This window comes from Elephas maximus, chromosome 10, assembly GCF_024166365.1.
Source record: "Elephas maximus indicus isolate mEleMax1 chromosome 10, mEleMax1 primary haplotype, whole genome shotgun sequence".
In the NCBI taxonomy this organism is placed as follows: domain Eukaryota; kingdom Metazoa; phylum Chordata; class Mammalia; order Proboscidea; family Elephantidae; genus Elephas; species Elephas maximus.
The window spans coordinates 93,836,133-93,863,093 of NC_064828.1; the positions used below are offsets into that span (position 1 = coordinate 93,836,133).

The 26,961-nt window shown below is 37.4% G+C and overlaps 1 protein-coding gene across 10 annotated transcripts in view; it reads right to left on the minus strand.

The window, feature by feature from the left end:
* Positions 1-26,961, minus strand: part of CEP128 (centrosomal protein 128) — a 523,299-nt gene that overhangs the window by 296,591 nt on the left and 199,747 nt on the right. For all 10 annotated transcript variants that reach the window (XM_049899763.1, XM_049899764.1, XM_049899760.1 and 7 more), the window contains 2 exons: positions 9,373-9,549; positions 2,263-2,322 (listed from right to left, as the gene is read on the minus strand). In XM_049899763.1, the coding sequence (XP_049755720.1) occupies positions 2,263-2,322; positions 9,373-9,549 (237 nt within the window). The remainder of the gene's footprint in view (positions 1-2,262; positions 2,323-9,372; positions 9,550-26,961) is intronic.

Consider the following 26,961-nt stretch of genomic DNA (forward strand, 5'->3'; position numbering starts at 1 on the left):
TGGGAATTACAGGACTGTAGCCCATCAATAACATAAACCATCTTTCTAGTAAATAGATTCAATTGCTCCTTAGTCAGTTGGTCAGTGTGATGTTGCTTATCATGACCCTTTTACACTGTAAAGGAACAGTTGTCTTGTGGAGTATTAAAACTGTCTGATCAGAAGTTCAATCCCATTAAATGATAAGGGAAAAGTGCCCACCAGCTGCCAAATTAAAGAGCTATGATTAAGAGCCAACTCTGGTTCTCAAAATTTAACTGAACCACAGTAGTGAAAGCTTTCTGTTCAGAAATGATAAAGATTTTAACTTGAAAGAAAATTCCAAGTACACTGCTCTTGTCTGAATTGTAAAATCGGGAAATAGAAAAATGTTTTATTTATGCACAATAGAAGTTACTGGCCAAAAGAAACTGAGAGAGCAAAACATGTATATTCTACATTTCCTAGGCAGGTGGCATAAATACAAATTTGCATTTTGTTCTACCAAAAATGCTCAGGAATGCACAGATCGCTGTATATAACATGGGAGAGGAAAAATTACGAAGTCATATAAATTTCAGCGCTGAATTATAATATTATTAGTTTCTTGTTAAAAATGTTGTGTGTGACTGCATGTGTTTTAAGAGGCTTCTCTAATACAGAGCTGAACGCTATTCACCTTACTTATGGATCTCAATAAATTATCTGTGGTTACTCAAATATTTTCATCTTCTTGCCATTTCTCTACCTATAATCGGTGAACTGCAGAACTTCGACATGTTTTTTGTAAGAGTGACATATCACTTCTGTGATATGTTGGTATTATCATGTGCTCCCATCCTCCCAGCACAGACAGTTCTTCCTTCTTCTGTGTTCCTCTGACAATGTTTACATAATTCTAACTCAATATAACACACTTTAAGGGATTTATTTTTACTTGTTACACCTCCATTTTCACTATCAGACTTTAAACTGTATGAGAGCAAAGTCCATGGCTCATCAACCCTTATACCTCAGTGTATACCTCACAATTAATAAATCTTGGCTACATGAACGAAGACTTTGGATGGCAATATGCACAATGATAAGAGCATTTATTGCAAGTTAGATGTGACATGTAATCTGCTTTCTCACTTTTTTACATAGCACTAGGTAAGTCATTTGCTTTCTTTGAACCCCGCTTTTCTCATATTTTTAAGTAAGGATACTTGACAAAATCTTAAAGGTCCTTCTTGCAATAAAATCCTAAATTGGACTACAGTTGGTCAGGTTTTAATGCAGGTGGTTGTCCTACAGAATTTAAATGGGATGGACGATTTTTCATTTTAGCATCTTAAAAGTTGAAAACCTAGGCTAAAATGGAATGCAAGTATTTTAGAAGTGTTGTTGCTTAAATAAACAGCTATCTATATCACATCTGGTACCCTAGTGGTGCAGTGGTTAAGTGTTTGGCTGCTAACCAAAAGGTCAGCAGTTCAAATCCACCAGCAGGGTGGATTGCTGTGAGGTTGGTTGCTATGAGTTGGAATCGGCTCAAAGGCAATGGATTTTTTTTTTTGGTTTATATCACATCTGGTCAAAATTTTTCATGTATTTCAATTAATAAACTTCTAAATTGATCTGACAGTTGATAACTATCCCAAAGTGTAGAAGAATCTCTTTGCTAAATCCAGCAAATTATTCCATTTTACTTATTTGTACTTACCTTCCACTAAATTTAAGTCAGAATGGTAAAAAACCAGGAAATGGAAAATATCTTTCAAATGTAAAGTTTAGGTCTCTTATCTTGTAAATAAATGAGTACACAAGGCACCTAGTGAGATAAAGGGATATGCCTGAGCCACACAGAGAGTTGACAGGCTTTGCGCTTACCTTCAGGAATCATGATGAAACAAATACATATAACATTACTACTGACGGCATATATACATATAATTCAGGATAGTTCCAGCACCCCTGACCTTTGTATACTTCCAAAGAAGTTACCTATCCCAAGTAAAACACAGAAAAATTTGTCTCTCTGACAGTCTGGCTCTAATTACTTCAATAGTTTTGCCTTTCTTTATTCTGTAATTCCATGCCTATATTTTTAATTAATTTATAAATGTTAAACTGAAGAAACTCCCAGAGGCTTCTTAAATGCACTGCAAAGATATCACCACCAAAAATGAAATAGTGTAGTTTCATATGCTCAGTTATATGACAAAATATTTAACTAAACCAAATAGGATAACTTGAAGGTCATAAATATTATGAAAACTTTAGAATCTAAAAAGTACTTACCTTGCTTTCTGCTAACCAGCGATGTGGGTCAAAATGTATATCAGGAACAGATGAAAAAACCTACCAAAAGATAAATAAAGTCTATTAGATGTAAATTTTTCTCAAAAATTAAATTCTCACCATTAGCACCCAAAAATTTAATTACTAAACTTAAAGGTTTAAAAAGAAGACAGTCTATAACAAGTACTCAACCAATTCCAAACCACCATTTATGTACCTATGGCTGTTACATATGTAGCTCAAATATGTTCTTGTTAGGTGCCATTGAGTCAATTCCAACTCATAGTGACCCTATGTACAACAGAATGAACAACTGAGCTCAAATATAGAAACTTGGAAAAATCAACTCAAAAGTGCTATCGTCACTGGAATCTCTGGAGGCCAATCCCATAGAGATCTGTACGGATAACAGCCTCAATTAAAGCACGTTAATTTCATTTTTGTTTCTTTTCTTCTGTCTGTTCACATAATGTACTTCACAGTGGGTTAGATATGATTACCTGAACATGTTTGTCTCATATATCGTTTAGTTTTGTACTACAACAGCCATTTTGTCTCATCAATGGTTGGGTAGGACTGACAGAAACTATACACGATTTCATGCAAGCTTTGCTTTATATTTCAAGGTTGTAACAAAATCTGACAGTAAGTTTTCTATACTAGCTTCCCTGATTTCCTTCATATCATCCTGTTTATAAAACCCTTGCCTTATTTAATTTTGCCATATTACTTAAGTACTGTACTATCCTAAAAGATTATCTATGATTTTATAATTATAAGCACAAAGTCACTCACAATCTTTTTTTTCTCAATTTCTTCTTTCTTTACACCTTGCGCTTATTGCTGTTAGGTGCCATCAAGTCAGTTTCAACTCATAGCAACCCCATGTACAACAGAACAAAACACTGCCCGGTCCTGCACCATCCTCACAGTCGTTTCTATGTTTAAGCCCATTGTTGGAGCCACTGTGTCAATCTTGTCAAGGGTCTTCTTCTTTTTTACTACACATATTTTTGCAGGCTCTCTTTCTAGAAATGTTCTGTTTAAAAATATTCTATCCCTTAGAAAAGATACTTCCATACCTCCTAAGGTGTGTATGCATAACTCACCTATCAGGGATATTATTAAATAATTCATTTAGACATATAATAAACACATATCGAGTACCTACCAGGTGCCCTATACAAGAGTGTTACTCACCTTTCTATCTAAAGCCCACTCAACATTAATTTCCTGGATTTTCGGTGAAATTTTCCGTAACTACCCTAGTTCACCATGTTTTCTTCCTCTTCTGACTCTCTACTGTGCTAAATGTTTGTAAAAATCCATTTGCCATTGATCATAATATACTTTTATTATTATTTTTCATATACTTACGTAATACCTCTCAATGAAATCTTCAGTGACCTAAGATATAGTCCTTAAGATTGAGATCTAAAATGATTTGAGATAATAAGTAAAAATAATGTTCAGTATTTTCTGATTTGTATTACAGATTCATACATAGTTCAGTGCTTAAGAAAACAGCCTTGAACACTTCCAAGTAGTGTGGCTTAATTTCTATAAGCCACATGTCTATAAGTGGGCCAACTACCTCATAAGGCCAAGATATAGATTAAATAAAATTAGCTTTAGCACAGTATCTGGCACACAGAATGCATTCAATACTACCATTATTACTACTGACAGCATATCAAGATACCATGATCAATAAATAAGTTTCAAGGTCTATTATGGCCAGAGCAGCCACTTGTCATAGAAAAGATGAAGACAGAGAAGCCATACATATATGTAAATATGTTACAAAATGGGCAGTCCATAATAATGATAGCTAACATTAGCTGAACACCTATTAAGTGCAAGATACTTCACACTATATAGTGTACTTTCTATATCTTATTTTACTTTATCTTCATAGTGAACCAGCTTACAACTGGGGAAATAAATTCTTAGAGGGGATAGAGATTACATAACTTATCCAAGGTCTTCCATTACCATTTGGAAAGCTGCAGTTTGAACCTAGATCTGTCTTAATTCAAAGTCCATCTACAACTGAGTGTTAATGAATATTCAGACCAAGCACTATGGGAAGACAAAGACGAAAATAAAGACATGTACAGAGCTAACCTATTTAGTTGAAATCTGGAATTATCAAAGACTGGTATACAAGAATTACAAATCTTTAATTCAGACACTTTCCTAATTGTTTTAGAAAGGCAGTGGTTTATTGTAGGATATTGACATTGAGGTTTAGAAACAATATTTGCATTTACTGAAGTGAAAAAAATGACAAATATGGTGGCTGGAAGAAGAAAAATATAATTGGAAAGAAGATCAACTTTCCCCAGGATTTTTCCAAAGTTCATTTGTTACACATCTATTATCAAATCCATTCCTAGCATGACCACTCTCAACATAAAATGGTGGAAAATTTCAATAACAGCATTAAAAAAATCAACATATGACATAAAATACTTGGAATTATTCCTTTTTTGAAAAGACTACGTGATTCCTGCATTACCCTCTCAAGTACTCTAAACTACAAAGCAACAGCTACATCTTCAACAAACTTTGTGGTAATTCTTTTCAGGTGAGAGTAAATATCCTGTGGGTATTCACTTTTTTTTAAGATTATGGGGGCTAAACAATGGAAGTTACTAATGGAAAGGGATTCTAAACAAAAAGTTATATGCTTTAAAAAAATTAGTCTTTCTCTAGAAGAAGGGATACAAAGCCACATTACCAAAATTACTCCATTCCTCAGACCCTATTAAAGAATAGGGTGCTTCCTTGGGAAGATGTGGGAATGAAAATCTGCACCTTATAAAGAAATAAAATATTTAAGTAACCTGCTGTCTACACACACTTTAGCCCAGAATTGCCTGTGACAAGGTTTATATATCTTATAGCATGATCTAAAAGTTTCCATATTTACAGTACTATTTGATTAAAACAAATATGTAAACACAGAATAAATAATACATTGACAATATGTGCTCCTTCTAAATGAAATTAGAGTTGTCAATGCCACATATCCTCTGAATATATGTAACAAGGCAACCTTATATGCAAAAGCTGCATTATATAGGAAAAAGAAAAAGCCAGCATTATAATGAGATGGAACACTTGAACATCGATATTCCAGGCAATAGTGAACTGAAATGGACGAGTACTGGCCATTTTGAATCCGACAATCATATGGACTACTATGCCAGCAATAGAAAACTAAAGAGGAACAGTGTAGCATTCATTGTCAAAAGGAACATTTCAAAATCTATTCTGAAGTATGACACTATCGCTGATAAGATAATATCTAAACACCTGCATGGCAGATCAGTTAATAAGACTATTATTCAAATTCCACCAACCACTAATGCCAAAGATGAGGAAACGAGATTTTTACCAACTTCTGCAGTCTGAAATTAATCAAACACGCAATCCAGATGCATTGGTAATTACTGGTGATTGAAATGTGAAAGTTGGAAACAAAGAAGAAGGATCAGTAGCGGGGAAATATAGCCTTGGTGACAGAAGTGATGCTGGAGATTGCATGATAGAATTTTTTAAGACTAACCACCTAATCTTTGGAGATGCCACTTTTGAACAACATAAACAGTGCTATACACATGGACCTTGCTAGATGAAATACACAGGAATCAGATCAACTACATCTGTGGAAGGAGACAATGGAGAAGCTCAATATCATCAATCAGAACAAGGCCAAAGGCCCACTGTGGAACAAACCATCAACTGCTCAAATGCAAGTTCAAGATAAAGTTGAAGAAAATTAAAACAAGTCCATGAAAGCCAACGTATGACCTTGAGTATATCCCACTTGAATTTAAAGGCCATCTCAAGACTAGATTTGATGCACTGAGCACAAATGACTGAGGACCAGACAAGCTGAGGGATGACAGGAAGGACATTATACATGAAAAAAGCAAAAAGTCACTAAAAAGACTGGAAAGAATGAAAATACCAAAACAGATATCAGAAGATACCCTGATGCTTGCTCTTGAACACAAAGAAGCTAAAGTGAATGGAAGAAATGAAGTAAAAGAGTTGAACAGAAGATTTCAAAGGGTAGCTGGAGAGGACAAAGTATTACAACAAAATGTGCAAATACCTGTAGTTAGAAAACCAGAAGGAAAGAACACCCTCAGCTTTCTCCACCTGAAAGAACCAAAGAAAAAATTCAAGCCTCTAATTGCAATAATGAAGGAGTCCATGGGCAAAATACTGAATGATGCTGGATACATTAAAAGAAGATAGAAGAAATACTCAGAGTCATTGCACCAAAAAGAATTGGTCAATACTCAACCATTTCAGGAGGCAGCACATGATCAAGAACCAATGGTATTGAAGAAGTTCAAGCTGCACTGAAAACACTGGCAAAAAACAAGGCTTTAGGAGTTGATGAATACCAATTGACATGTTTCAACAAATGGATGCAGTGCTGGAAGCACTCACTCATCTATGTCAAGAAATTTGGGGGGACGACAGCTATCTAGCCAACCGACTGGAAGAGATCTATATTTGTGCCATTTCAGAGAAAGGTGATACAACAGAATATGGATATTCTCCAACAATATCATTAGTATCACACGCAAGTAAAATTTTCTGAAGATAATTCAAAAATGGTTGCAGCAGTACATCGACAGGGAGCTGCCAGAAATTAAAGCCGGGTTCAGAAGTGGACATGGAAAGAGGGATATCATTGCTGATGTCAGATGAATCTTGGCTGAAAGTAGAGAATAGCAGGAAAATGTTTACCTGTGTTTTATTGACTATATAAGAGCATTAGACTGTATGGATCATAACAAATTATGGATAACATTGCAAAGAAAGGGAATTTCAGAACACTTAACTGTGCTCATGTGTAACTGTTCATAGACCAAGAAGCAGTTGTTGGAATGCAACATGGGGACACTGTGTGTTTAAAAATCAGGAAACATGGGCATCAGGGTTCTATCCTTTTACCATATTTATTCAACCTGTACGTCGAGCATATAATCCAAGAAGCTGGACTATGAAGAATGCAGCATCAGGATTGGAGGAAGACTCATTAACAATCTGTGATATGCAGACAACACAACTTTGCTTGTTGAAATTGAAGAGGACCTGAAGCACTTACTGATGAAGATGAAAGACTACAGTCTTCAGTATGGATTACACCTCAACACAAGGAAAACAAAAATCCTGACAACTGGACCAGTAAGCAACATCATGATAAACAAAGAAAATACTGAAGCTGTCAAGGACTTCATTTTACTTAGATCTACAATCAACGTCCATGGAAGTAGCAGTGAAGAAATCAAACGATGCATTGCACTGGACAAATTTGCTGCTAAAAGACTTCTTTAAAGTATTAAAAAGCAAAGATGCCACTTTGAGGACTAAGGTGTACCTGACCAAAGTCATGGTATTTTCAATGGTCTCGTATGCATGCAAAAGCTGGACAATGAATAAGGAAGGCTGAAGAAGAACTGATGCCTTTGAATTATGGTGTTGGCGAAGAATATCGAGTATACCATGGACCACCAGAAGAACAAACAAATCTGTCTTGGAAGAAGTACAGCCAGAATGATCTTTAGAAGTGAGGATGATGAGACTTCGTCTCAAGTACTTCGTACATGTCATCAGGAGGGAGCAGCACCTGGAGAAGGAATCATGCTTGGTAAAGAAGAGGGGCAACAGAAAACAAGAAGATCCTCAAGGAGATGGACTGACGCAGTGGCTGCAACAATGGCCTCAAAAAATAGCAACGATTATGAGAATGGCATAGAATCAAACAGTGTTTTGTTTCATTTTACACTGGGTCTTAAGTCAGAACCGACTTCATAGCACCTAACAACAACAACAGCCTGAAAGAGTTAGCTTTTCTCCTAAAGCCAATTACTTCTCTGATTAGGCTCACAGCTTCCCAAACTGACATCTGAAGTTTAAAAAAATGTATATAAAAATACATAGTGTAGAAACTCCATCAATTCAATCAAATTCTATCCATTGAAATATTTCTATTATAGTCATATCCTAAGATACCTTCAACTGCAAGAGTAGAATTATAGCTTTAGTTTCTGTTTTTGAAACACTACTTTAGAGAAAGAGTTAAACAAGCAAACACAGATGAGGAGGAATGCAAAAAAAGTAAAGAGGGGAAAGTAACAGTATGAGAGAGGAATATCACTCTGGAGGAGGAAAAAGACAAATGAATTACAGAGTTAAAAAAGAAGCACCTGGAACATAAAAAGTATGTGTGCTAACACTACACTCTAAGTGCTGCTATACCGTCATATGAAGTAAACAGAGAGGTGAATGAGGACTGAACTATAACGTGTCATGGTGATAGTACATCAAAGCACCTAGAGTTGACAGAGGCACTGTCCTTAAAGGAATGCAAACATCCACGAACACTTCTGTTTTTATTTATCGTCTCACTAGAACTACACACTGAGTAGCACTACTCCATTTAAAAGACACAAAAACTAAATTAAACATAATTTATTTTTAAAAAGCAGATAGCAAAGTAACTGTTTAGGTACCAGTTAGACCCTAAAGGATCAGAGTCCTGGTTCTGTCATTTAACTAGAAGCATGACTACAGCAAGTTACTTCATCCTGTTGAGTTTTTGTTTCCTATTCTCTAAAATAAATTGAATCAGGGCATCTGCGAGAGTCACTTTAGGGACACAGGGAGAGATGCATATACAACACTCACCGAAGCATCTGGAGTGATGCTAGTGCTCAGTAAATGTTAGCCAATAATATAATAAAAACAATAAAAATAATCTGTGGGGATGAAAGTTCAAAATCCAGGACTCTTAACTCCAAGGACACTTTCCTTAGCCAGAACTGCTACCCTTCTTATAAGACATTTTCTTTTACACAGTGAGACATGGGCAATTCAGTGGAATAACAGTACAATTTCTCTCACTATGATTGCACAATAGATACAGTGGTACATTCTAGAAATACAAGTTCTTTATTTTGATTCATAAAACTGTTTGAAATAAAAATGTGACAACCATGTAGCCGTTCATTAAAATCTCATTATAATCATATATTAGGAAACTAGCCGAGATTCTAAGGTACAATAAGAACTTGTAATTACTTTCAATTTCTCCACTGAGTCCCTCCAGAAGGTTTTACAAGCTGTATCAATTTCCTTTCCTATCATGCCAAAAATGGATTCCTGTTCAGTCTCCAGACAAAGAAGTTGATCCTTGAGCTGCAATCTGGCTTCTTCCATCCTTCTTAAGTTCTCTTCTTCATTGCTTATATGTTTTTCCTAAGGCATTGATAAGAAGTAAAAATAAAAATTGATTACTAAATGGAAGAAACACCTGTAATATCCATACAACCAACTCAAAGAAGTGGATTAGAAAACAGATCTCACACCATCAGTGACTTTACTAATTTAAAACACACTTTCAGTACTCGTTAGCTGAGGGTAACTCATAGAGTTCAGAAGTGGAGCAGTTAGGGAGCTGGTGAGCATGATGGTTAAGAAAGAAAACTATAGTAATTCCCTAACCAAAGGAAGTAAAGAAAAAAGAAATTGAAAAAAAAAATCCTTTACCATTTTAATAATATATTGCCATTAATGCATCAAAGAGTAAGAGCTGCTGCCACAAAAGTAACGGCAAGCTTCCAGTAAGCATTAGTAGAGCCTTAGAAAACTCAAACTGCCAAATAAGATGGTGTTTGTTTCTTCATTTCCAGAAAAAAATCAACATTACCACCTTTACCTCATCAGAACATAGTTTAAAAACAGGCTCAGTTTTGAAATGCACACATATCATATACATGTTTTTGACATGAAAGTTTGATGGAGCCAAAATGAGCAAATATGCTTAATGAAAAAGGATTTTTCTAAGAAGTCATTTAAGAGATTAGAAGGATTTCGGGCCCCCTCTAGGCAAACAATTCTCAATCATTAAGATATACTATTTCTTTACTGAAGAGATTCAAGTCATATTGCACCAGGCTTGGAAGAAAGTAACAAAATCACTAGAACTGTATGTATAAATGGTGGACTAAAGTCATGACAGCCAGCTATTAAGCCTTCAGTCGTTACATAGGAGCCTAACAGTCTTTAATTAGCATAGTAAATACAACATAACCAGGAAGATTATGTGGTCAACAAACTCAGCCTGAATTTGAAAAAATAACATGGAGATGTGCTCACTGAAAATTAAGCATGAAAGGCAGAATGATGTTTTACCAAAAGAAACACACATGCCATTTCCTTTCAATTTCACTTACTTTTTAAAAATGAATGAAATACCCACTGCCCTAAAAGACAGAGTCCCTTCACTACCTGTCTTCTACTCTTCTCTCCAGCCTCATCTCCCTCCTTTTACTTTCTCATGCATGCAATCTCTCGAATACACCTACATACGTCTCCCCCAACCACATCTGTCTTGTATAACTCTCCTTGAAGTAGTACTTCTTCAAAGTGAGGCTGGTGGCCAAGAGACACAGCATTTATCTTGACAAAAAAAAAAAAGAACCCAATGCCGTCGAGTTATCTTGACACATGCACCTTAATCCATCATCTGAGTCTGGCTCTCAGCTTTGTAAACTTAGGAACTCAATTTTCTTTTCTTTTTGGTGTTCAGAGTGGAGCCATCTTTCAGCAGGAGAGTAACATTAAGCTCACAAGAGACTAATGTACTAACTAGAAAAAAAAATGTACAAACTAGACTACCACTCAATTAACTACATTAATTTACAACGAGAACCATAACTGCTATATGGATCAGAGTGCTCATGTCAGCATACCCAGGACATGTTCTCCCCATAGGCCAATCTAGATGGGAAGGCAAATTATAATCAGAATGTTGCTTAATGAGCAGGAAATAGGAACAAAGGGAGTTCATTTTATCAGACAGTGCTTAAATGGCATAAGACTAATGGCAGCCTGCGCGTCCATCTACACAGTAGGAATTTACCAACCACAAAAATAGGACCGTTCTGTTCTTTTGCAGTGTTTGGACAGAAACTTCCAAAGTACATATCCTTAACTTTCTCTTTTGTCCACATTTAGCCTCTGTCCAGTCCCCTCTCTCTTGATTTATACTACATTTTATTAGCTTTATTTATCATCTTGACCACATCTGGCTCTCAACTAAAAGCCTTTCTGAAACATCAACTTCCTGGCTCTGAACAGTACTTCATGATTTTAGAGTTTACTATATTTTTATGCAAATAACATGTGTCTTCTACGTTTGTTTGCCAACTGTCCTCCCCCTCCAGGTATTTTCACAAGTGCTGCTATGCCAATTTTTTTTTCACATGTTGCTGTAAAAAAAAAAAAAAAAATTATCATAACGTGCTTACAAAAATACCTCGCAGGGAAAGGGGCATCTGCAAGCGTAAAAGGCACACATTATTTGCACAAAAATACAATACTTATTAGAGAGAAACCTTACTGCCAAGTCCCTAGGTGATGATACTTGTCTCACTGGTGTTCCTATGTACTTATCACCTATACTACTTATCCTTCAAAGTCTATCCTTTAAGACCCAGTCTTCTCTCTTTTCCTGACTTCTCGAAGAAGAATGTCCCCACAGCAGGTTATTTGTATCACGCTGTTGTTGTTGTTAGTTGCCCTTGAGTAAATTTGAGCTCATGGTTATCCCAAGTGTGCAGAGTAGAACTGCTCCATAGGGTTTTCAAGGCTGTGACCTTTCAAAAACAGATCTCCAGGCCTGTCTTCTGAGTTACCTCTGGTTGGGCTCAGCCCCGGACCTCTTGGCTAGGGGTCGAGTGCATAACTATTTGCACCACCCAGGAAAAAATTTTAAAAACTTATATATAAAAAATAATTATCAAGCTGTAATATAATTATTTACTCATGCATCTATCAGTACTAAGTCCAGGAGACCACAAAATATATTTATACTCATCTTTAAACTCTATCACTTGGATGAATGATTTAAACATTTTTTTAAAACTCAAACAACACTGTAAAAATCATGTCATCAATTACTGTGCAGGGTCTATACCCTGCAGGGGCTATTGAAGTGTGCTAGGAGGTTTCCTCCTACACATACATAAGGCCTCCAGACTGTTGCAGTCCTCACACTGGTATGATGTCATTAAAGAAAGTACTCTATCAGGGGTTACTGATATATTTAGAAGACAGCCCACAATCTAAATCCAGGCAACTCACAATGATGTTCTAAATAATCTTTCTTTTCTCTCTCCCCTCATAGCTATCTCTCTTTTATCCACTATCATTTTCAACAATCTCTGTTACTTCTCCCTTATTAATGAGATTAAAACTATTTCTATCTTTTGATGTCCTTAAGAATATTGCTATTAACAGAAACGTTCAATCTCTTTAGCAAAGACAGAACAATTCATTATCTACTTCACTGTTCTCTGTTAGAATAGTAGCAGTTAGTATGCCATGTCCAACCACCCTTTGAAGAAAAAACTCACAGAATCAGACTCACATGGACTTTAGGGATCAGTGGGTTTAACAATCTGCCCCTTCATGAATACCTTCTTTGACATTTCTGAGAGATGGTCATCCAACCTCCACATGAACACCTAAAATTTCAAGGAACAGAGTTCCTGGCAAGACTGTAAAATCTTTCCATTAGTCTAAGTGCTATACTTGAGAATTAGAGCAAATAAATGACTCCTCCAGGCCCTCTAAATCTTCTCAACCTCCAGGTAAATAACCCTGTTCTTTCCCCACTACTTCTAAAATAGATTTCAGACACTGTACCACACTGGCTACCAAACTCTGCATGTGCTTCAAGGCAGGCCCTAAACCTAGAAGTTAAGTAAGCTCTTCCATTCTATACTTAAGCAGATATAACATCATTCATTGGTTCATTCAACAAATATTTCTAGAAGGCCTACTATAAATAAAATACCCTTCTGGACACTAGGGATAGAGTGAACAAGATTTTAAAAAAGGCCCCTGCCCTAACAAACTCAACAAATACATCCATGAAATTTTACCACTTTTGTTTTATCCCATTCTTCTGGGTTGGGAGTATCTACGTGAATACTCACTAAGACACCTAATGAATTAGCTCTTTTTCCTAGCTTTATGTTTCAGAAACAGCTTTATCAACTGAGTAAGCAGAGCTAATTCTCACAGAGGGAAGACTCAGGAGATTGGCTAAAGTTAATCCAATCACCCTCTCACGTGTAAGGTTTGGGGACAGAGGTATTCATAAGGGTAAATGAAAATATTCAGGCACTATATTAGGGTCAGGCTGAAGAGCCCCTATGGTCCTGGGTTCCAGTTCCCTAGCTGCGGCTTTCCTGCTGGACAATCAGGCAAATCATTGCCTCCCTCTGAGCCTCAATGGCCTCACCCATAAAAGAGGCACAGCCCTTGCACCTACACTGGAGGGGCCTGGAGGCTCAGTGAATGTGCACCTCCAGGTCAGGGCTTGGCATACCCTGGTCTTCGGTAAATGGGAACAGCAGCTGATGATGGTGGTGCAAGGACTTCCTAGGGTATGTGTTACCCTGTGGAGTCTGCAAGGCTTTGTAGGGGCCATAGGACACTCTCTATCTACCGTGACCTCCGTCATACCACAAACACACACCAAGAGCTCACACTGGGGCCCAGGGATGCCTCTCACACAGTCCTGTTTGGGAATCCAAAGCATAGCCCAAGAGGAGGGACGGGGAGCCAGTTGACTCCGCCTGAGCACAAAGCAGGTAAGCGTTTCCAGACAGAGAGCTCCCAGAGCTGACTCCTAAGGGTGAGCAGAGCTCCCCTGGCAGTAGGATGAGACGGTGCTCCAGGCCCAGAAGTAGGCTCCACCAAGTGGCCCTGCAGAAAACCACCCTCAACTCAGCACCACACCCTGCAGAATGCCAAGAGGGAAGGGACTTCATTTCTGGAATTTTAGTTTGTAGTCTAGGGAATTTAGAGGGAGCAATGTCCCATGATTCTATAATACGATTCACCAAAAGCTAAAATATTTCTAGAAAACCAGATGTTGTTGTTGTCAGGTGCCGTCGAGTCGGTTCCAACTCATAGCGACCCTATGCACAACAGAACGAAACACTGCCCGGTACTGAGCCATCCTTACAATTGTTGTTATCCTTGAGCTCACTGTTGCAGCCACTGTGTCAACCCCCCTCGTTGAGGGTCTTCCTCTTTTCCGCTGACCCTGTGCTCTGCCAAGCATGATGTCCTTCTCCAGGGACTGATCCCTCCTGACAACATGTCCAAAGTATGTAAGACGCAATCTCACCATCGTTACTTCTAAGGAGCATTATGGGTGCACTTCTTGCAAGACAGGTTTGTTCATTCTTTTGGCAGCCCATGGTATATTCAATATTCTTCACCAACACCACAATTCAAAGGCGTCAATTCTTTGGTCGTCCTTATTCGTCGTCCAGCTTTCACATACGTATGTGTCTGTCAGTTTGTCGTACTGTGGGGGCTTGCATGTTGCTGTGATGCTGGAAGCGATGCCACCAATATTCAGATACCTGCAGGGTCACCCACGGAAGACAGGTTTCAGCTGAGCTTCCAGACTAAGACAGACTAGGACGGACCCGGCAGTCTACTTCTTAAAAGCATTAGCAAGTGAAAACCTTATGAATAGCAGTGGAACATCATCTGATATAGTGCTGGAAGATGAGTCCCCCCAGGTAGGAAGGCACTCAAAAGATGACTGACTGGGGAAGAGCTGCCTCCACAAAGTAGAGTCGACCTTAATGACGTGGATGGAGTAAAGCTTTTGGGACCTTAATTCACTGATGTGGCATGACTCAAAATGAAAAGAAACAGCTGCAAAAATCCATTAATTATCGGAACCTGGAATGTACAAAGTATGAATCTAGGAAAATTTGAAATCATCAAAAATGAAATGGAACGCATAAACATCGATATCCTAGGCATTAACTGAAATGGACTGGTACTGGCCATTTTGAATCAGACAATCATATAGTCTACTATGCTGGGAATGACAACTTGAGGAGGAATGGTGTTGCATTCATCGTCAAAAAGAACGTTTCAAAATCTATCCTGAAGTACAACACTGTCAGTGATAGGATAATATCCATACACCTACAAGGAAGACCAGTTAATACCACTATTATTCAAATTTACGCACCGACCACTAAGGCCAAAGATGAAGAAATAGAAGATTTTTATCAGCTGCTGTAGTCTGAAATTGATCAAACATGCAATCAAGATGCAATGATAATTACTGGCAATTGGAATGCAAAAGTTGGAAACAAAGAAGAAGGATCAGCAGTTGGAAAACATGGCGTTAGTGACAGAAACAATGCCAGAGAGCAAATGATAGAATTTTGCAAGACCAACGACTTCTTCACTGCAAATAACTTCTTTCACCAACATAAACGGTGACTATACACATGGACCTCGCCAGATGGAACACACAGAAATCAAACTGACTATATCTGTGGAAAGAGATGATGGAAAAACTCGATATCATGAGTCAGAACAAGGCCAGAGGCCAACTGTGGAACAGACCATCAATTGCTCATATGCAAGTTCAAGCTGAAACTGAAGAAAATCAGAGCAAGTCCACGAGAGCCAAAATATGACCTTGAGTATATCCCACCTGAATTTAGAGACCATCTCAAGAATAGATTTGACGCACTGAACACTAGTGACAACAGACCAGAGGAGTTGTGGAATGACATCACGGACATCATCCATGAAGAAAGCAAGAGGTCACTGAAAAGACAGGAAAGAAAGAAAAGACCAAGATGGATGTCCGAGGAGACTCTGAAACTTGCTCTCGAATGTCGAGCAGCTAAAGCAAAAGGAAGAATTGATGAAGTGAAAGAACTGAACAGAAGATTTCAAACAGTGACTTGAGAAGACAAAGTAAAGTCTTATAATGACATGTGCAAAGAACTGGAGATGGAAAACCAAAAGGGAAGAACATGCTCCACGTTTCTCAAGCTGAAACAACTGAATTCAAGCCTCGAGTTGCAATAGTGAAGGATTCTATGGGAAAAATATTAAACGATGCAGGAAGCATCAAAAGAAAATGGAAGGAATACAGAGTCATTATACCAAAAAGAATTAGTCGATGTTCAACCATTTCAACAGGTGGCATATGATCAGGAACCAATGGTACTGAAGAAAGAAGTCCAAGCTGCTCTGAAGGCACTGGCGAAAAACAAGGCTCCAAGAATTGATCGAATATCAATTGAGATGTTTCAACAAACGGATGCAGAGCTGGAGGTGCTCACTTGTCTATGCCAAGAAATATGGAAGATAGCTTCCTGGCCAACTGACTGGAAAAGATCCATATTTATGCCTATTCCCAAGAAAGGTGATCCAACCGAATGTGGAAATTATAGAACAATATCATTAATATCACATGCAGGCAAAATTTTGCTGAAGATCATTCAAAAACGGCTGCAGCAGTACAGCCACAGGGAACTGACAGAAATTCAAGCCGGTTTCAGAAGAGGACATGGAACCAGGGATATCATTGCTGATGTCAGATGGATCCTGGCTGAAAGCAGAGAATACCAGAAGGATGTTTACCTGTGTTTTATCGCCTATGCAAAGGCATTCGACTGTGTGGATCATAATAAATTATGGATAACACTGCATAAATGGGAATTCCAGAACCCTTAATTGTGCTCATGAGGAACCTTTACACAGATCAAGAGGCAGTTGTTCGGACAGAATAAGGGGATGCTGATGGGTTTAAAGCTAAGAAAGGTGTGCGTCAGGGTTGTATTCTTTCACCACACCTATTCAGTCTGTATGCTGAGCAAATAATATGAGAAGCTGGACTATATGAAGAAGAAAGGAGCATCAAGATTGGAGGAAGACTCATTAACAACCTGCATTATGCAGATGGCACAACCTTGCTTGCTGAAAGTGAAGAGGACTTGAAGCACTTACTAATGAAGATCAAAGACCATAGCCTTCAGTATGGATTACACCTCAACATAAAGAAAACAAAAATTCTCACAACTAGACCAATGAACAATATCATGATAAACAGAGAAAAGACTCAAGTTGTCAAGGATTTCATTTTACTTGGATCCACAATCAACAGCCATGGAAGCAGCAGTCAAGAAATCAAGACTCATTGCATTCGGTAAATCTGCTGCAAAGGACCTCTTTGAAGTGTTGAAGAGCAATGATGTCACCTTGAAAACCAAGGTGCACCTGAACCAAGCCATGGTATTTTCAATCGCATCATATGCATGTGAAAGCTGGACAATGAATAAGGAAGACCAAAGAACAAAACCAGATGTTAGACACAGTATTCTAGAGACTATTTTGAAATATGGAATACTTACATGGGCTAGCTTCAGTGTTGCAGGGTAAAACACAGATGACTGAGGCTCAAGGAGATAAGTGGCTTTTTTGGGGGGGAGTTGGAAGAATCAAACATAGCACTCTATGTGGTCTAAGAGGAACGATATCCTAGCCCACGGCTGAATTTGAGAAAGAATATTAGAGATCAAGCCCAATCCTTAATTTTAAAAATGAAGGAACCAAAGCCCAGAAAGGCTGATTCACTTGACTATAGCCGCAGAGGTTACAACTCTAACCTGAGTGCCCTGACTCCCTGACTAGCGTTCTTTCTGTTAAAATGCCAGAAAGGCCAAGTTCAAAACTGGAAATCAGAAAGCCAAGGCGAAAAATTCAAAAAGTTACCAGCAGGTTATGTGGGGGCTAGTGTAGTATCCAAAAGAAAGAATAACTCAAAAGAAAAATTCTAAATGAGCTTTATCATTTTAAATGAAAATGTAGGATGTATTGGTATATTCAGAATAGACCACAATAGAACTAAAAAGCCCATCACACATAGAATACCTTAAACTTTTACAGGCCAGCTACCTACACTAGAGATTTACCCTATGTATACACAAAGTCTGCTCCTGGCAAATTTTAGTTAAGTATATTAATAACACACTGAACAGAGTACGGTTCCACTGTTGAAACAGAAAATGTTTTAGGAAGTTCCGTTTTAGGACAAAAAAGGTTTATTTTGTTGACATTTGTTCCTGAAGGAAATAATAAATAAGGTACTCAAAATGACAGGACCAAAAAACAAAACGCTGTTTACCGGATTGACTGATTGGCCTGTAATTCAAAGGGTAAGAAATTCTACTCTAATTATATATCTACTTTTCACAACTCAGAACATTCACTTTCCCAGGGACTCTAAACATTATAAGGAGACACGATCTTATTGAAAACATAGCAAATGTCAGTAAAACTCAAGCATGTCCAAAGATCTCCCTGGCAAAAGCTTGTACAATTCCTGCAATGTCTGAAGAGTTCCAGAAAAGCCACTTTATTTCCAAGACAATCATTACATGAAATGAAAACAGTTTTTCACACCCCTTAACAGAAACATTACATTATATAAAGTACACACATGACTAAAGAGGTCATTAATTTACAACTTTAATGTTTTTACTTTACTGAAAACTAACCTGAAAAGGCAAGTACAACAATATCTCAGGCCCAATGCCACCTTCAGTACATTAGCAGGGGATGGGAAAAGAGTACAAGAAATAAAAAGAGAGAGGTAAATAATATTAAAGGCTGAAATTAAAACTAAAGCAATTTAATTCAAAGGGTATTGAAAGCATGACATGTTGAGACTACAGAAGACTTCCACACATCACCTAAAAAGTTCTGAGAAAGAAATTTCCTGTAACTCAAGATAGCTAACACCGAAGCTTTAAACCCAGGACACTAACATTACAAGGCAAATTATGAAACAATTCTGAACAAAAATTGGATCTGTCTGGAAACCATCTATCTGACTCTCTAGAAGTCTTCTATTACATATGCCAACAAAGCAGACTCTGCCAGGAAGGCTAGATACAATATGAAATGCCAACCAGGGCAGAATCTGCAGCGCGAGGTGTCTTCGGACTAAGAGAGAAGTGGCATACAATGGAGCTTATGGGAGATTTGAAAAGAGTTTAATCTGGAAAGTGACCATAAAGCAGTTCAAAACGTCCTAGAAAATGGCAAAAAAAGAAAAATCATACTACATCAACTGCTGCTCATATCAAAACTACTTTTTTGAACTTATGGCTTGAAAATAGATCTTATATCATGGTAGAATTCTTAAATTCAAAGTATGGCTATATAAACATGTATTTAAAAAAACAGCAATCCTAAACAGCTCGGTAAATTTGGAAAAAAAAAAAAAAAATCCATGGATTTAATCTATCCCTAACCCTCTGTGAAGGAACCCTGGTAGCGCAGTGGTTAAAGAGCTTGGCTGCTAACTGAAAAGTCAGCAGTTCGAACCCACCAGCAGCTCCACAGGAGAAACATGTGGTAATCTGCTTGCATAAACATTTACAGCCTTAGAAACCCTAAGAGGGAGTTCCACTCTGTCCTATACGGTCGCTGTAAGTCAGAATCAACTAGATGGCAATGGGTTTGGTTTGTTTTTAACCTTCTGTGAAGGAGCCCTGGTGGCTCAGTGGTTAATCACTCAGCTGCTAACCAGAAGGTCAGCAGTTCGAACTCACCAGGTGCTCCTCGGAAATAGATGTGGCAGTCAGCTTCCATAAAGATTAGAGCCTTGGAAACCCTATGGGGCAGCTCTCCTCTGTCCTACAGATTGCTATGAGTTGGAATTGACTCTACTGCAATGGGTAACACTGTGAATCCAACACAATTAAGGAATAAAAAGGACAAGAAAAGGTCGTTAACTGACTTTCCTCATCTAGTATAAAAGCCCAATAACACAAATCTTCTTCAACCACATCAATATCATAACAATGACAGATAAGCTGAGCACTTAGAGAGGGAGACCAGGTACCCCTCTTCGTGTTCATATGGTACTTTATACAAGCTTCTGCCATAGCACTTACTACTATGTGTGTCACTTATGTCTGTCTCCTCATCACACTGTGAGTTCTTCTAAAGTAAGGATGTTACTGTTCTTCCTTTAAATATCCTAACCCCTACTACAGTGCCTCGCACAGAAGTAAATCAATAATTCGTTCTGGAACATAAATATCCTTTTATGTTTCATTCATCCCACAAGCATTTTTTGAGCAAATTCCTTATGAGCTCAACTACACAGCAATGAAAACAACAGAATTTCTGATCAAATAACTTCTTGTCTCAGTAAGTTTGTTTTTGCCACAAATTAATTAGCAAGCTTATCAGGGCAGTCATCTTGTTAGAATCAAGCTACTGTAATCTTCAAGGCAAGATGAAGGCACAAAAGTGAGTGTGGTAGTGGAACTAGTAGAAGTAATCAGATTCAAGGTAAATTTTTAAGAGACAACAAGGTTTGCAATGAGTTGAATATGGGGTGGGTTGCGTGTGAGAGAATGAGATGTTTATATATATTTAATGAACAAAAAAGCATTGTAATTCCTACTACACAATTGGTTTCCCAAAATAAAAATGCTACTATTCTGTGAAGTTAAGTATACGCTCTTCCTTCTCCTCTAGAAGTAAGTGCTTTGCGCTATTTCCTTCAAAGGTGGGGAAGAAGTTATGATTAATAGTGTGTTAAGATGAAGAACCGGGAGCATTAGTAAAACAGTGGAGCTAATAGAAAAAAATAGTGGTATAATAAGAACACTGACTATATTATTTCATACATGTTAAATACAAAGCTTGGGTGTGAAAGATTTGACTTTCCATAAGTTAGTCTTAGGCAGGCTTACAAAAGTTATCCACAAAACAGAAACAAAAAACTGGAAATTCAAAATTAAACTTTTATCCCTATTTAAGGAAATTATTCTGGCTTCAGCCTTTTTAGTATCTTTTTCTGGAAGAATATTGAGCAATACAAAGATCATTAGCAACATAATAAAAAGGTGTTAGACTAGGTATTGGATGAATTCCTAGAAATTAATATTCAAAGTTGGAAACAAAAATACCTTCCAAAGGATATTTTATGCATTCATTAAATTTTAGGACCAATCTGTAATTATTACGTATTTCTCTAAGTCAAATGCCAGGAAACAGAAATAACATTATTTAAAATCAGCCACTTTTGAGGCATTTCTAGTTCTGAAACAAAACATGGGCAAAGAAACTAACTAGAGTTTCACACTATGTATTTGGAAAGAATGTTGTTTAATTTTCAAAAGACAAAAATTTATCATTCATCTCAAGAGAAATAATTTTACAGTATCTTTAAAAATCATCAGAGTTTCTTTCCCTCTTCTTTTTTTTAAAGGATGCCTAAGCATGCACTCATTCTAACGAAAAAATATAAAACAAAAAGTTTAAAAATTAATCTCTACATACTAATGTGTAATAGTCTTGTATACGATAAGCCCTTCCCAGCTGTTCCATTTTTTTCCTAAAACTTACGGAGTATTGCTCATTCAATATTAAACAGTACTACAGATTCAGTCAATAAGCACCATATCAACTATAAATGTTGATGGAAGAAGAACTCATTAAAACAAATTTGGACATCTTATATTCCCTTTGACACTCTACTAAAGCCAGCTAAGACCACTTAACTTCCATCAAATCATTGAAACAGAATGTGATATAGAACTTTTCATACGGTCTACCGCCCTTGGCTTTAAACCCTATCATTATTTAGCCTACTACCTATACTAGAGATTACTCACAATTGGAGAAGAAAATAAATAAACTAATAGCACAGGATTGCAAAGGAACGTGCCCGACAGGTCTGCTTTCCTCTCCAAGCCCTTGTAGTTCTCATTCAGTGAGTTAAGGATTAAAACGGCAGGTTTCTCAATCAAATCCAAGTCAGGGGCCATTGACACTGGCCATCTTTGGCTTCACCCCTGGAACTCATTTAAAAACAACCTCTTAGACTGAAAATGTTGGTAAAGAAGTCATTGCCAATGGGACAGAGTTTGAAATGGCTTCTCCACACCAATGTTCCAATTTGGAACACAGAGATCAAATGTATTTCTAAGCTATTATTTCTTGTCCTTCCCTCAACCACAGTCACTTGTATGCCCACCCCATTCCCCACGAGTATAGTTATATCCACCTTTGCATTCTAAACTTGTATCTTCATGTCTGACATAGTGTTTCATACATGATAAGCACTTTGATGTTTCAGTCAATTCTCTAAAAGTCAAGAATTACTCTGGACTGAAAAACCACAAATGACTCAATTAAAATAATTTTGAACATGACCAAAAAAAGTATAAAATTACCTTCAATTTGAACTTTTTATCATAATTTTATTGTTTTTTTTTTTTTTAAGATGACAGGAATCCGACAGGAGATTACTCATAATATTCTAGTTAGTGTTCAGAGTGTCTGGTTTAAAATTGCTTCCAAATTAACATGTGGTAGCCACAGCTTTAATCTACTCACACAACTTAAAATAGATAAACCACCAAAGAAGAGCACAGTCTGACTAAAAGTAGACTAAACTATAGTTGTAAACATTAAAGTACATGCTGGAAGTCAACAGGTCACTTGTGTCTATTTCTTTCCCATTCTTCTGGAGAAATCCAAAATCAGAGAATTTTGCTGGCTACTATCAAATAGCTTTCAGCTAAAAACATGAAACCGTTATTTTGCAAAGTAGGGAACACTTTATAGAACAGACATCTGACAATCATATATATTTTTCCACATCATCAAAAAACAGCAATCTTAAGCAGATGGTCAAATTCAAACCAAAACAGGAAATTAAAACATACTGATTCATTTTTTCCTCTCACAGATATCTTTTATGGAAATATCAGGTTTTAATTATCTTTTTCTAACAAAATCATTGGTGATTCCTATTCCAAAATGTGTGTTAGAATAAAAAATAAAAGAGTATGTGGTACTAACTCTGAATTTCAATTCAGTGTTAACAACCCAAGGAAAAACAAAAACGTGAGTCATTTTACTGGCAGAATGACAGCAAAGGGGAAAAATACAAGGAAATTATGCTGCTATCCTGTTTTCCTACCAGTCATCTGTCAGCTTGTTGTACTGTGATGACATGCTTGTTGCTGTGACGCTGGAAGCTATGACACTAATATTTCAAATAACAGCAGGGTCAACAATGGTGAAGAAAGCCGAGGAAAATTAAAACAAGTCCACGAGAACCAAGGTACGACCTTGAGTATATCCCACCTGAATTTAGAACCATCTAATTTTTTAAGAATAGATATGACACATGCAACACTAATGACTGAAGACCAGATAAATTGTGGAAGGACATCATATATGAAGAACGCAAAAGGTCATTAAAAAGACAGGAAGGAAAGAAAATGGATGACCGAAGAGACTCTGAAAGTTGCTCTTGAATGTAGAGGAGCTAAAGGGAATGGAAGCAAGGATGGAGTAAAAGAACTGAACATAAGATTTCAAAGAGCAGCTTGAAATGACAAAGTAAAGCATTATAATGAAACATGCAAAGACCTGGAGTTAGAAAACCAAAGAGGAAGAACACTCTTAGCATTTCTCAAGCTGAAAGAACTGAAGAAAAAATTCAAGCCTCAAGTTGCAATGCTGAAGGATTCTATGGGCAAAGTATTGAATGATGCAGGAAGCATCAAAAGAAGATGGAAGGAATACACAGTCACTGTACCAAAAAAAATTGGTCAAGGTTAAACCATTTCAGGAGGTAGCATGTGATGAAGAACTGATGGTACTGAAAGAAGTCCTAGTTGCACTGCAGGCATTGGCTAAAACCAAGGTTCCAGGAATTAAAGAAATACCAATTGTGCTGTTTCAACAAATGGATGTAACACTGGAAGTGCCACTTGTCTGTTCCAAGAAATCTGGAAGACAATTGCCTGGCCAACCAACTGGAAGAGATCCCTATTTGTGCTCATTCAAAAGAAAGGTGACCCAACAGAAAGTGGAAATTTTCAAACAGTATCATCAATATCACACACAAATAAAATTTTGCTGAAGATAATTCAAAAGCGGTTGCAACAGTACATTGACAGGGAACTGCCAAAAATTCAAGCCAGATTAAAAAGAGGACCTGGAACGAGAGATATCATTGCTGATGTCAGACGGATCATGACTGAAAGCAGAGAATACCAGAAAGATGTTTACCTGTGTTTTACTATGAAAAGGCATTTGGCCATGTGGATTGTACTAAATTACAGACAACATTGTGAAGGATGAGAATTCCAAAATGCTTAATAGTGCTCACAACAAACTTGTACACAGACCACGAGGCAGCTGTTCCAACAGAACAAGAGGATACTGCATGCTATAAAATCAAGAAAGGTGTGTATCAGGGCTGTATCTTTTCAACATACTTATTCAACCTGTATGCTGAGCAAATAATCCGAGAAACTGGACTATATGAAGGACAACAGGGCATCAGGATTGGAAGAAGACTCATTAACAACCTGCAATATGCAGATGGCACAACCTTGCTTGCTGAAAGTGAAGAGGACTTGAACCACTTACAGATGAAGATGAAAGACTATACACAGCCTTCGGTATGGATTACAACTCAACATAAAGAAAATAAAAGTCCTCACAACTGGACCAATAAGCAATACCTTGATAAACCAAGAAAATACTGACGTTGTCAAGGATTTCATTTTACATGGATCCACAATCAACATCCACGGAAGCAGCAGTCAAGAAATCAAACAACATATCACATTGGGCAAATCTGCTCCAAAAGACCTCTTTAAAGTGTTAAAAAGCAAAGATGTCACTTTGAGGACTAAGGTATACCTGACCCAAGCCATGATATTTTCAATCACCTTATATGCATGTGAAAGCTGGACAATGAATAAGGAAGACCAAAGAAGAACTGACGCCTTTGAATTATGGTGTTGGCGAAGAATATGGAATATACTATGGAGTGCCAGAAGAACAAACAAATCTGTCTTGGAATAAGTACAGCCAGAATGCTCCTTAGAAGCAAGGATGGTGAGACTTCGTCTCACATACTGCGCACAGTTATCAGGAAGGACCAGTGTCTGGAGGACATCATGCTTGGTAAAGCACAGGTGCACTGAAAAAGAGGAAGACCCTCAATGAAGAGATGGATTGGTACAGTGGCTGAAACAATAGACTCACACATAGCAATGATTGGGAGAATGGCACAGAACAGGACAGTGTTTTGTTCTGTTGTACGTGGGGTCTCTATGAGTTGGAACCAACTCAAAGACACTTAACAACAACAACCTGTTTCTACCACTTTGATCTATGCAATGTTAGGCACGTCACTATATTCTCTCAACATCAGTTTTCACCACATCTAAAGATGATTATCGTAAACATACTTTGAAAATATGAATTATAATTACAATTTTTGAAAGGTCCGCATTTTTGTTGAAGAAAACTACTCCTAAAATGTTTCACCCAACATAGCTACAGCTTTACAATATGTTGCTAGGCATCACTTCACAGATGTTTCAAATGAAACCTTTTATGGGAAGAAAGAAAATACATATCTATGAACCCTGATCTATTCAACTTATTGATGTTTTAAGTTCCCATGAATATAAACTAGAGACAACTTGCAGTTTTCAGATGTCTCCTAGTTGTTCGTCACAGTTATTCTCACCTCTTCAAGGAGCTTATAGTAGAAAATAAGGTCCCCTAAAAGGAACTCAGTGTACCTACTCAAACAAATCAAAACCCAAACCCACTGCCATCAAGTTGATTCTGCCTCATAGCGACCCTGTAGGACAGAGGAGAACTGCTCCACAGGATTTCTAAGGCTGTTAATCTTTACGGAAGCAGAATGCCACATCTTTCTCCTGCAGAGCGGCTGGTGGGTTCAAACTGCTGACCTTTCGGTTAGCAGCCAAGTGCTTGTAAGACTGCACCACCAGGGCTCCTGTTATTGAAACAAGCACATATTATATGAGAAAAGTAAATGACTCATACAAGCTATAGTCTTGGCTGTAAATGATTCTTATCAAATCTGATACAATGGTAATATAGGATCGGTAAACCCAAGTCCTATTTTGATTTCTACCAACATACAGCTGGGATCCCTTGGACAAGTCAGCTAACATTTTGGGCCAGAATTATCTATAATATGAGGCATTGGGAGATGATGATGTTTCAGGTCCTTTTTCACTTTAGAACACTGATGACAAGTGTTTTGAGAAATACATTTGCCGTAATAGTCCAATGCTGCATTGTAAACTCTGTGACTATGCTTGTTAAAATCCAAAGCTACCACATAGATTTTTGTAAGGGAGGAAAACGGAAAAACCACTGAAGACTCTTCAAACCTTGATAAGGCTAGTTAGCTAAAGGGCACGTGTATCTACAGGACAGCAGGTCCTGTAGCAGAGGACGTTCCTCATATGGATGTACCTATGGGTAACTGAGAGGGAAAAGTGAAAGACGGGGAGGAGCTACCTCTGACTTTGGGTGCCAATAAGCAAGAAGCACATTTTAGTAAATCTGCTTAGAATTGGAATAGTAACAAGAGCATACGACAGCTCCAAATGTTGAAAGTACTGGATCATACAGGAAAAAAATTAATTGATCAATAATTTTAAAATGGAAAAGTAACAAATAATGTAATTAACAGCAAAAGAGAGCAACATTCACCAGGCTGGGTGGCAAATAAATGATTTTGAAACATATTCAATGATCTGTGTAAATTCAGAATATAAAGCTGTGCACAGTACATGATACCAATTGGGATCTGAGTCTATGTGCATAGAAAAAACTTCTGGATAAATTTTACCAAAATTTGAATGAAGAAAAAATTAGGTGATAAGATTACAGGCGAGTTTTTATATCTTCCTAATGGTACCTAGGAAACCCTAGTGGTGCAATGGT